This window comes from Tasmannia lanceolata, unplaced genomic scaffold, assembly GCF_043159265.1.
Source record: "Tasmannia lanceolata isolate RefF3 unplaced genomic scaffold, GAP_Taslan_0.1 ptg000013l, whole genome shotgun sequence".
Lineage (NCBI taxonomy): Eukaryota > Viridiplantae > Streptophyta > Magnoliopsida > Canellales > Winteraceae > Tasmannia > Tasmannia lanceolata.
In genome coordinates this window covers 886,957-899,550 of record NW_027518690.1, presented here as the reverse complement: position 1 = coordinate 899,550, position 12,594 = coordinate 886,957, and the positions used below count along the sequence as shown (strand labels likewise).

General features: G+C 41.0%; 1 protein-coding gene across 1 annotated transcript; it reads left to right on the top strand.

Moving 5' to 3' along the window:
• Window positions 1-1,783: 1,783 nt before the first annotated feature.
• Window positions 1,784-5,461, top strand: LOC143890667 (uncharacterized). The gene is made up of 3 exons (XM_077395352.1): window positions 1,784-1,995; window positions 4,281-5,123; window positions 5,231-5,461. The coding sequence occupies exons 1-2, from the start codon at window positions 1,986-1,988 to the stop codon at window positions 5,087-5,089; spliced, it is 819 nt and encodes a 272-aa protein (XP_077251467.1). The 5' UTR covers window positions 1,784-1,985; the 3' UTR covers window positions 5,090-5,123; window positions 5,231-5,461.
• Window positions 5,462-12,594: the final 7,133 nt, after the last annotated feature.

The window sequence follows — 12,594 nt, the reverse complement described above, 5'->3', positions numbered from 1 at the left end:
TCTTTGGCATATATAAGGTGGACTGACCAATCTTAACAACCATAACAAAATTTTAAATGTAAATATCGTTAGTTAAGATTTACGCCTCTCTCTCTCTCTCTCTCTCTCTCCAAGGGCGGAGCTAGGAATTTACACTTGGGGGCCGGACTAATTTACACTTTGCCTGCATTGGTGATTGTTGGGGGGCGGCGGCTCCTCTTAGTAACTTTCTGTGATAATTTCTGCACATATCAGTACTATAAAAGGGATTTTGCAAGTCATTGGGGGGCCGTGGCCACCCCCACGCTATATCCCCCCCCGCGCTCTCTCAAAGTGTCAAACACACACATGTGTATGCGTGCGCGGGCACCTTATTTATTTATTTATTTTGGTAATATATATGCAAATAACTTTTAGGGGTATCCAGAGAGGCCCTTAGAAAGTATATAGGAGACGACAAGTGTTGTGGTGGCACCCCTTCGGCCTTCACCTAGAGTGTTTTGGCAAAGTGCTCTCCTCAATTTTATTTTTTTTGAAATAGCGATTTGTATTCAATGAAAAGGGAGCACCCAAGAAGGGGCAACCCAGAGAACAAAAATAAGAAAGTAGAAACAGGAAAGAAGAAAAAAAGTGACAACAAAAATTACAAAATTAAACTACGAGGGAAGATGATTGAACCAGAGAATACTCCACCCCCCCCCCCCCAACTCCCTGTTTGGCTAACACATCCGCCTTTTCGTTTGCCGACCTCTAGCCAAACCCGCAACAAAATTCTCAATTTCATCAAATAACGCCAAAAATCTCCAAGGAGGAGCTACTCCACCTTTCAACCACCGAATGACATTCAATGAATCCCCTTCAACAATAATATGGTCCAAAACTTCCATACTTAACTTCTTGATCCCAAAATAGGTCACTTTGACTTCCGCCTCCGAAGAATCCCAAAATAGTGCTCGCCTCAATTGGCCATCAAAGGGGTTGGTCTAGTTGTGCAAAAGCAAAAGGGTTTTTTGGGCAGATGATGTCAGCCACATTTCTCTTTCGTTGTCAATTCCAGCCTTTCTCAAAAAGTGAAGACTGATTTTGGTGCAACGAGCTCCGAGGGAATAAATTTTTTAGAAATGATATAGTCAATGTCTTCCAAAGGCGGGCTTAATGCCCTATTTCCCAATAAGGTCAACTTAAAATAATTTTATGTGCTAATAATGACTAATGTTGGTGGCACCCAATGATCTTGCAATCTTCTCTTTTTAGACTAACAGCTGATTTCATATCTGGTCTCCCCAGTTTAGAACACAAGGTTACGTCTTTGTTGGGGGAGATGCCAGAATTCTAAACATTTTTAATTAAAGCAAGTTTAGAATGAATTCTAAACATTCTTAAAGTATGTTTAATAAGTCTACCATCTGTGGAGATGCCAGAATTCTAAACACAAGGTTCTTCCCAAAATGAATAAGGTGTTCTGTGGAATGGAAGATTCAAACAAGTGTTCAGATATCACAATAAATGGAGAGGATGCTGAAGAAAGTACCATTCTTAAAGTAAGCTACATTGGATGTGTACAGAAAATCATTTTTAAAAGGTAAAGGAATTTCATGCAAGAAATAAACTTGACAGATGTTTCTTCGACCAACCAATCAAAACATTTTATCAGAGGGTCCATGACTAGTTTGTTAGGAAATAATCCTAACGGTGGATGTGGATTTTGCAAGATCAACGGTCAAGATCATTTGGTTAGTTAATTAGTTTTGTGAAAAGTCATTAATGAAAAGACTTTATTTGAAAAGGTATAAACGTAAAGAGACGTTTGGGGAGAGGGATCGGCGCGATGAGGAGTCGCATCTCTTCCCACAAACGCTTATAAAAAGGTACTCTTGGGTCCTATTTGCACACAACAAAATTCGTTTCAATCTTTGAGAATCCACGCTTGAAGAGAAAGAAATCGCTCCCCATCACCAACGGTTGTGTAGCGAAGAGAAACTCAGAGAAAAGGAAAAACCCAATTCATGGCTTCCGGTATGATTTTTCTCATTTCAATGAATCCCTATTGTTCTGTAATTTTCTTCAAAGTTTCGCGCCCAAGATCGTGTTCTTGCTCATCCGGTAACGAGCACTCACATGTGGTATCAGAGCCACGGTTGCCGGCGTTGAAACGGCGAAGATGCCATTAAAACCGGCGTCAAAATCAAGCTTTTAAAGTTTTCCCGGCAGTTAGAAAATCTGGCCGGATCTGGCTATGTGACTGTCATTCCAGTGATCATATGGCATGGATGGGCAGCCGGAGGCGTTATGAATCGAACGCCACGGACCGTTCGTCGATCGGACATCTTGATCTCCGGCAATGAAAAGTTGAAGTTTGACTAAAATAATGAAAATCTGAAACTGTTTCAGAAAAAACTAATACTTTACTTCCCCGAGTCGGGCACGATGATGACCAAAAGCCCCGGGTGGGTCCCGCCCATTCGACTCATCTAAGATCTAGACTATCTAGTTGAATAAGATATATACAGCAGCTATGTGTATACACAACACATAAATGAATGTATACAGTAACAGGTATACACAATAGTTATATGTATATAAGTTTGCTTTTTATGACTCATGCACCGCACCGACATCACTATGACGCAAGTGCATCTCGTGGCGTGCAATGCATGTTCATAGTTTCTGAAAAGCCCTTCAATTTTGTTTACATTAAATTATAATGAAACAAAAAAGGGAACCATGTCACATGCACGTCACTGTGACACGCACTCTTCACACAGTGACGTACAATGGATGCAACTGTTTTAGAATTTGTGGGCCATCCATTAAACAGAACCGGTTCAAACCGGTCCGGTTCAACCCAAATGTGCTGATAGGTAGGGCTGCAACTCGAGCCGGGTTTTACCCGACCCGCATCGACCCGACCCGAAAATAACCTGGGTTGGGTTCAAGTTTCATGGGTTTCGGGTCGAGCCGGGTTGAGCATTCAAAAGCCCGCATGAATCTCGGGTCGAGCCGGGTTTGAAGGGGCCCGACCCGACCCGACCCGAGTTACATAAGTTATAGTATGTACATTTTTTTCTATTGTTAGGTAAAAGTTAAAAGTGAAAACCCACGCACCCACTGTTATTGCGTGTGAGTGTAATTTCTTCTTCTATGAGTTGAGTTGATTCAAGTGTTTAATTCAACATTGTTTGATTGTAATTAGAACATTGTTTGATTACAGCATTGTTTGTAATTACATCATTGTTTGATTCAAGTGTGATGTGAGTGTAATTACATCATTGTTTGATTCAAGTGTAATGTGAGTCTAATTTCTGCTTCTATGAGTTGAGTTGCCTTGCCAAACAAGAATTTTCCTTAAAAAATTGCGTCAACGTGAAAAACCCGAACCGACCCGACCCGACCCGAGATTTATCATGGGTAGGGCCGGGTTTGGGAATCGTGGGTTTTCCGGAAAAAAACCCAACCCGACCCGACCCGAGATATTTCATGGGTAGGGTTGGGTTCTCCAAAACCCGACCCGCCCGACCCGAGTTGCAGCCCTACTGATAGGTCCGGCTAATATTGGTTCTAGGGGTTTGGAACCCTACTGAACCCATATTTAAAATTTGGTTTTATTTGTTTGATTTTGAGTCAAATTTTTGGGTTTTGTGTTTGGTTTAAATCTCAAACACTAAATGAATGAACAAAGAATTGTGATTCCGTTTAGTGGTTTAAATAAAGAACAGTGTCGCATATAGTGACACATTATGAACTACAAAACCACTTTAATTCCGTCCATTTGTCCAAGAGCAACACTCAGCCCAACGGATGACTGTTGCTTTGCACAAATATGCGGTGTGAGAGGGCTAGGCCTGGATAACTTGGTTTGGGGTTGCACTTCTGCCCAACGGTGATGTGTACCTTAAGTATAGAGTTATTTGGCCCTAGTTAGTCTCATGGATGAGAGCCAAATGTGTGTCGTGGCACGGCCCAACGGACGACCCATGATGATACGCTGGTGTCTCCCTAGAATCACATTTATGTGTTTCTGTGATTCTAGGCAATCCAACTGACTTCCCTAAAGATAAATTGACTTAAAAATGGAACCAAATGTGTATCGTGGCATGGCCCAACGGACATCCCACGGTGACACACTGGGTGTTCCATCAAGAACACACTTATGTATTTTGTGTTTCTGTTTACTTTAGTCATTTATTTTAAAGTTGGATTACATTAAATCGTGGATTTTACTGAATAAACTCCTTTTGTGGATTTAAATGGTGTCTTAGATAGTGAGCAAAATTGTAACTGTCTGTCTTTTTCGTCTACAGCATTGAACCCTAGTTCTATCTCTAGTTATTTGTCCGGGATCGAGGTTTTGAGTGGGACTAATTTTGGAAAATGGAAGGATCATATTCACATAGTCTTAGGGTGTTTGGACCTAGATTATACACTTAGGAATGACAAACCTGAAGTGCCTTCTAATGAGAGTACTGCTGCGGATTTGGCTACCTATGAAAAATGGGAACGGTCAAACTGCATGAGCCTTATGATTATGAAAAGCACGATCTCTACCTCTATCCGAGGAGGCATTCCCGACTCAGAGGAAAATGAGGAATTTACTGCTAGCGAGTACCTACAGGCAGTAGAGGATCAGTTTAAGGGATCGTCTAAGGCTCTTGCCAGTACACTGATGATGAAGATGATCACTATGAAGTACAATGGTAGTAGTGGTGTGAGAGAGCACATTATGCGAATGAATGACATGGCCTCCCAGCTAAAGAAAATGAACATGGAGATCTCTGAGGGTTTCTTTGTTCATTTCATGATGACATCTCTTCCTGCGCAGTTTACTCCATTTAAAATTAATTACAATACGCAGAAAGAGAAGTGGGAAATGAGTGAACTCATAGCCATGTGTGTTCAAGAAGAAGAGAGGTTGAAGACCGAACAACCTGAAAGTGCTCATTACACCACAGAGGGAACATCGAAGGGTCACTTCAAGAAGAAAACCAAAGGAAAGGGCTTTGGGAAAGGCAAGAAGAAGGTAGCAAGTGGTTCGGCTCAGGGCTTGACCGGTGGGATGAAAAGTCGCATTAGGTGCCATTTCTGTAAGAAACTTGGTCACATAAAGAAATAGTGCTCCAAGTATGAAGAGTGGCTGCATAAGAAAGGTAATAATTCAGTTTTTGTTTGTCATGAATCTTTCCTTGTAGATGCTCCTAGAAATACCTGGTGGATAGATACAGGTTCCACTATTCACATTTCGAATTCCTTGCAGGGATTTCAAGAGAGACGGAGACTCAAGAAATGGGAGCGAACCATTAAGATGGGAAATGGAGTAGAAGCAGACGTCAAGGCTATTGGCACTTTTCGTCTTGTATTAGATAGTGGCTTCATTATGTATTTGGAAGAAACATTTTATGTACCTGCCATGAGCAGAAACCTTATATCTGTATCCAAACTTGTTTCCTTTGGATTTGAATTTAAGTTTGGGAATAAAGGTTTTACATTACTCCATGATTCCAATGTTGTTGGTTCTGGTCCTCTTGTGGGCAATCTATATATGATTTATTTAGATAGCTCGTTTGCACATTCTCTGTTATCCATGCATGTGAATGAGGAAATCAGTTACCGTGGCAATAAACGGGGTCGAGTTGATGAAAACTCTTCCAGTTTGTGGCATAAGCGTTTAGGCCACATTTCCATTAGTCGTATGGAAAGACTGGTGAAGGATAGAGTTCTTCCTCCTCTTGACTTTTCTGATTTCGAAATTTGTAGGCAGTGTCTTAAGGGTAAACAAACCAAAACTAGTAAGAAGGGCGCCACTAGGAGTACCGGCCTGTTAGAAGTTATTCACACTGATATCTGTGGGCCATTTCCTACTCCTGCCCTAAGTGGCGAGAGATATTTCATTACCTTTATCGATGATTTTTCACATTTTAGCTACATCTATCTCATCAAAGAAAAGTCAGAAGCACTGGATACCTTTAAGATCTATAAGGCTGAGATTGAGTTACAACTTGACCGGAAGATTAAGGTTGTGAGGTCCGATAGAGGTGGGGAGTACTATGGCAGATATTCCGATACGGGCCGCAGTCCAGGTGCGTTCGCACTTTACCTACAGGAGAACGGTATTGTCGCTCAGTACACGATGCCAGGTACACCTGAGCAAAATGGTGTTGCTGAGAGACGAAACCGTACTCTTATGGATATGGTGAGGAGCATGATTTGCAATTCACCATTGCCTGAGTCCTTGTGGGGAGAAGCATTGAAAACAGCCGTTCATATCCTAAACCGTGTACCGAGTAAAGCTGTGGCTAAGACCCCTTATGAGTTATGGGCCGGTAAAAATCCTAAGCTAGGATATTTGCATGTTTGGGGCTGTATGGCTGAAGCCAAAATATATAACCCACAGTTGAGAAAGTTTGACGCTAGGACCATCTCTTGTTACTTCATAGGTTGCCCTGAACGGTCTAAGGGTTATAGGTTCTATAGTTCTACTCATAGCACCCGGATTGTAGAAACTAGATACGCTGTATTCTTAGAGGATGGTGATCTCAGTGGGAGTTCTGTGCCTAGGTCACTTACTTTTGAGGAGAACCGGATATTTGTTCCAATACCGGTAATCCAAGAAAGAATAGTGTCGATTCCTCCACCTGAGGATATTGATGCACCAGATGGCACATTGGAGGTTTCGCCCCACATTCCTGATGCTCCAGCAACGATTGTCGCTGAGCAATCTGTGCGTAGGTCACAGAGAGAGAGGAGGTCAGCCATCTCTGATGACTATGTTGTCTATCTAAACGAGTGTGACTACGACGGTGAAATGGATGATGATCCACTTTCATTTGGTCAGGCCATAAATAGCGACCGATCAGCTCAGTGGCTTGAAGCCATGAATGATGAGTTGCTCTCGATGGAAAAGAACCGTGTCTGGGAACTCACCGAGTTACCTAAAGGGGTCAAGCCTGTAGGCTGTAAATGGGTCTTCAAGACCAAAAGAGACTCTAAGGGCGGTATTGAAAGATATAAGGCCAGACTAGTCGCTAAGGGGTTCACTCAGAAAGAGGGAATAGACTTCAAAGAGACTTTCTCTCCAGTATCAAGGAAAGACTCTTTGAGGATAGTCATAGCTTTGGTAACTCATTATAACTTAGAGTTACACCAGATGGATGTGAAGACTGCTTTTTTAAATGGTGATCTTCATGAAGATGTCTATATGATTCAGCCTGAAGGTTTTAAGGCTGAGAGCGAAGAGCACCTAAGATGTAGGCTTAAAAAGTCCATTTACGGACTTAAGCAGGCTTCTAGGCAGTGGTATCTGAAATTTCATGAGGTAGTGTCTAGTTTTGGGTTCAAGGAAAATGATGTAAATCAATGCATATATCTTAAGGTTAGTGGGAGTCGATTCATCATCCTAGTGTTATATGTTGATGATATACTACTTGCCAGTAGTAACCTAGGCATGCTGAAAGAAACAAAACAATTCCTCTCAAGGAATTTTGATATGAAAGATCTTGGTGAAGCTTCCTATGTTATAGGAATAGAGATTCATCAAGGTAGGACTCGAGGATTGCTGGGATTGTCTCAGAAGACCTATATAGAAAAAGTCCTTGAGAGATTCAGCATGGAGAGGTGCTCCCCTAGTCTTGCCCCTATAGTTAAGGGTGATGTATTCAGTCAGTTATAATGTCCGAGGAACGCACTAGAACGGGATGAGATGAGACATATTCCTTATGCTTTCGCTGTTGGTAGTCTCATGTATGCTCAGGTCTGTACCCGTCCAGATATTTCATTTGCAGTTGGCATGCTTGGTAGATACCAAAGTGACCCAGGTCTGGATCACTGGAAGGCAGCCAAAAAGGTTATGCGTTACCTGCGAGGGACTCCAGATTACATGCTCACATTTAGGAGATCGGATAGCCTTGAGGTGATTGGCTATTCTGATTCCGACTTCGCTGGTTGTCGGGACACCCATCGGTCCACTTCTGGTTATATTTTTATGCTTTCAGGAGGACCTATTTCTTGGAGAAGCGTCAAGCAGAGAATGACGGCTTCATCCACTATGGAGGCAGAGTTTATTTCATGTTCGGAGGCTTCGGCTCATGCCTTATGGCTGCGAAATTTTCTTTCAGGGCTTAATTTGATTGATTCTATTGAGAGGCCGATGAAACTTCTCTGTGATAATTCCGCTGCGGTTTTCTTTTCCAAGAACAACAAGTCTGGAGACGGCTCGAAGCATATAGATCTAAAGTATCTTGTTCTGAGGGAAAGAGTTCAGAATCAGCATGTATCTGTGGAATACATAAGCACCGCACTTATGTTGGCGGATCCCTTCACTAAAGGCTTGTCACCAAAGCTCTTCAGAGAGCATGTAGCGCGCATGTGATTGGTTGACACTTTTGATAGCCTATGATAGTGGGAGTCTGCATTTGGTATTGAGATACACTGTTGTGATCACATTATATTTTATGATTCTGATATATATTATGATTATTTTCTACCGCTCCATTTCGTGCACATTTTGTAAATGGATTGTTAATAAGAGGTAGAATGTGTCTGTATGACTGTTTTGGACCATGTTTACATCTTATGCATGTATACTTTTACATTCATGTTAGTAAGAATTACTAATAATATAATCATGGGGTACGCTATTGGGTAGAGTTGGTGACCCAATGGTTACATGGTTTATTGTTGGTAGTTTTGCTAAACGGAATGTTGGATTTATTATCTAACTAATTTAAAGTTATGATCCTTATGTTTGGCTCAAAGATCTTGCTAGCCAAGTGGGAGAATGTTAGGAAATAATCCTAACGGTGGATGTGGCTTTTGCAAGATCGACGGTCAAGATCATTTGGTTAGTTAATTAGTTTTGTGAAAAGTCATTAATGAAAAGACTTTATTTGAAAAGGTATAAACGTAAAAAGACGTTTGGGGAGAGGGATCGGCGCGATGAGGAGTCGCATCTCTTCCCACAAACGCTTATAAAAAGGTACTCTTGGGTCCTATTTGCACACAACAAAATTCGTTTCAATCTTTGAGAATCCACGCTTGAAGAGAAAGAAACCGGTCCCCATCACCGACGGTTGTGTAGCGAAGAGAAACTCAGAGAAAAGGAAAAACCCAATTCATGGCTTCCGGTATGATTTTTCTCATTTCAATGAATCCCTATTGTTCTGTAATTTTCTTCAAAGTTTCGAGCCCAAGATCGTGTTCGTGCTCATCCGGTAACGAGTACTCACATAGTTTGCTGAGGGAAAACCTTTTCATGGATTATATGGAGACTTCGTTTCTTCTTTCTTTTAAAAGGTGTGAAAGGATTTTTATTTTTACATAATTGATATTGAGAAACATATCTTTCTTCATAGGGATAGTAAGGGAAGTCTGTTTCATTGTTGATACTTATGAATTGCTATGAATAGGGTAGGCTGTTTTAAAAGCTGAGAGGGTAGCATATTTGGAATCTAATATGTGGGGTCATTTTGGGAATAAATGGTTTAAATAGGATTGGAATTTCAGAGCACCTCTTTTGCTATTTGGTGGGACTAAACAGTCCCAACCATCATTCATTCATATGTGTGTCTGAAATGATATATATTTCCTTCCCCTTCCCTAGCATTTCCATCCTATTTTGTTTTCCTTTTCATGAAAATAAAGAAAAATAGATAAACAGGTGGAAATGCAGTCATTTTAAACGAAGCACAAACATAAGAGAGTGGGAATGGTGAAGTAAGAAACAAAACTAATGTCAATGACTAATTTAAAAAAGAAGAGAAAAATCAAGGAAACAAAATCTAATTATCTAAATGTAAGGCAAGAGCCTTAGTAGGCTAAACGCCAACTCAACAATTTAGAAAAAACTAAATTCTTCTTGGGGTGGAGGTTAAAGTGAGGCTTCTTATGGCCTGTATTCGCTTTTGTTCAGATGATATTCGCCGCCACCATTATTGTGCAAGGGGGAACCAAGAAGTCGCCTCCAAGATACAATGAAGCCCGGTGAATCTTCACCCTTTTGTTTGATGATGTTTTGCACTAACCGCAACAAACCCCGAATCATCCTTGGATTTGTCAGCTCTTTGAGATACTTGTTTCTCGAGAATAACAATACACTAATGAAAACTTCAAGATGGGCAAAAATCGAATTTGTAAAGGCTTAAAGAGGATGAAACTTGGTTTGGAATTTTTAAATTCAAAGTCTACACTTGTGTTTTCGGATTCCACATAAATGGTGAGTTTCTGGTGGACTGCTTATTTGGCCGTTAGATCACGCTAGATCACAATTCTATGGTCCACGTCAATCCTAGAGTGACTGTTAGTTTAAGTAAACCCCCCGTCTTTCCTAGAAACCACTAGGGATCACCATCCAATAACACTGATATGGATCAACGGCTCGGATCAAATTTAAAAAAATTTAGGCGCTCGAATCGCTCCCTGCGGTCCTCCCCCATAACTGCTCGGGATCATCATTGATATGGATCAACGGCTTAGATCAAATCTCGAAATATTTAAGCACTCCTCATGACGATGCAACGTGCAAAGTGCGTAAAAAAGCACCACTAACGCCTTACAACCCACGTTGCGGATGTGCGGATGATAGGTTCACCATTTTTCAAAATCCAATGTGGGATTAAATGTTTGCTCTTTTTCACTTTCCAATGTGCTGGCTAACACTTTTCACCTCTTTCAAACATTTCACAAAATAAATTACTCTTTTATTTTCCTCTTGGACTCTAATGGCATCGATTCCTTTCTCCGGACCCATCTCAGAAATCTATTCAGGAAATCCCATAGGAAGAAAACCCACAAAAAAACCCTTCAAAATCCTCTCTTAAATGGCATAAAAAAACCCTGGCATCTCTTCATGGAAACAACACCCCTCAACTAGAAGAAGAAAAATATTCAAGTTGTTGTTATTTCTAATTAAGCAAGGCTTGTTGCCTTAGAATTTTAGTTCATTATGATTTCATTACTAAGAAATTCGGTGAGATTTCTAAATCTCACACCTTGCAATCAGTCAACAGTTCAGTTCGCCTCCTTGCCAAAGAGCAACAAGGAAACTGCTGAAGCGGCATTTATTCCATCTAAGCATCAGATCTTGTGGAACTTTGCAACTAACAAAGCTGCCACAACATGCAATCTACACAGCAGATTACAAATGTAATTTTCAGCTTTAATGCTCTGAAATAGGAAACCAGATTTGGTTTTCAACCCTCCAACTACCCGTTGAGCTATCTAGAAAAGAAGCAAAAAGAAAGCCTCTCATCTCTATCTCTCATTCTCTCTCTATTTTGGAAAAGATCCTTCGTTGGACCTTGATCTTTTATTTTTATATTTTTTGAAAGTTTCTTTGGACCTTGATCTTGATTTTGCAAAAATAGGTTTTCAACAGGATTTCATGGTAAGTGATCTACCTTTTCAAAGCTCTAGGGCACTGACATACCGGCGTGCCATTTTCGTTGGTCCAGACTGTCGGATAATCAATTGTGGAGAGCAGATCATCCATCAGTCCACGGACATAGCTGAGGCCAGTGTGTCTTAGGCCTACATATCGTGAAGGGATGAGTGAAGTTAATTTAAAAGCCCTACATATCGTAATCTGGAGGGTAACAGGGCAGGGAGTGTGAAGACTCTATGTGACTATGTCATCATTATCTGGACACAACTCCCAAGACTGAACAAGCATTAGTGCTAGCCCTTAGAAAAGACTTCGGAATCTCTGTTAAGGAGAAGGAAATTCAGCCCTGCAAGATGATAGAGAGATATTTATGACAGGAAAAAGAGCAAATTGGGACATATGCAAAGAAAGGTGTCAGGGCCTAAGGGAGCTAAGGAGTCTAGCTTAATTCCTTCACAACCTGGGGTGAATAGTGTCAGTCAAAATGATGAAGTTATTGTTTTGGAACATTAAAGGGTTGGGGCTGAAGAGAAACAAACAACAATCAAAGAAATTACATGGAGCAAAGGTGCGGATGTGGGGGTAATTTTAGGAAAAAAAAGTCGAAGTGGCGGACTCCCTAATCAATTCCCTATGAGGAAGCAGCTGTAGAGGTTGTGCCGCTCTATATGCCAAGGGCATAGTGGGAGGAATAATCATCTGGAATGAAACCAAATTCACCACTGGTAAAATTTTGGAAAAGGAGTCTACTCTTTCCATTCAAGCCACTAATGCCGATTTGTCCACCTGGAAACTGTCGGCGGTATACTGTCCAATGGCAGCAAGAAGGAAATATCTTTGGGCCAAACTAAAGGATATCTACTAAAACTAGAAAAAAAAACCCTGAATAGTGGATGGAGATTTCAACACAGTTGGGTGTCTCCATGAGAAGAGCAGTGGGGCAAATAACAAGAAGTATGATGAAACTCTCAGACTTCATACAAGGCAGCGAGTTGATAGAAAAACCAGTAGAAGGGACAAGATTTACCAGGACTAACAATTAATAAAATCTCATTATCTGCAGACTGGATCATGTTCTAATATCAAACGATTGGGAGGAATGATTTCTGATAATTCTGCAAAGGGCGTTGCCACAACCGACTTCAGACCACTACGCAGTTTTGTTGGAACTAAAGGTCTTTGATGAGGCACCAAGACCATTCAAATTAGACCGAGGACTAAGTTAGGTTCCAGTTCCTGAAGAG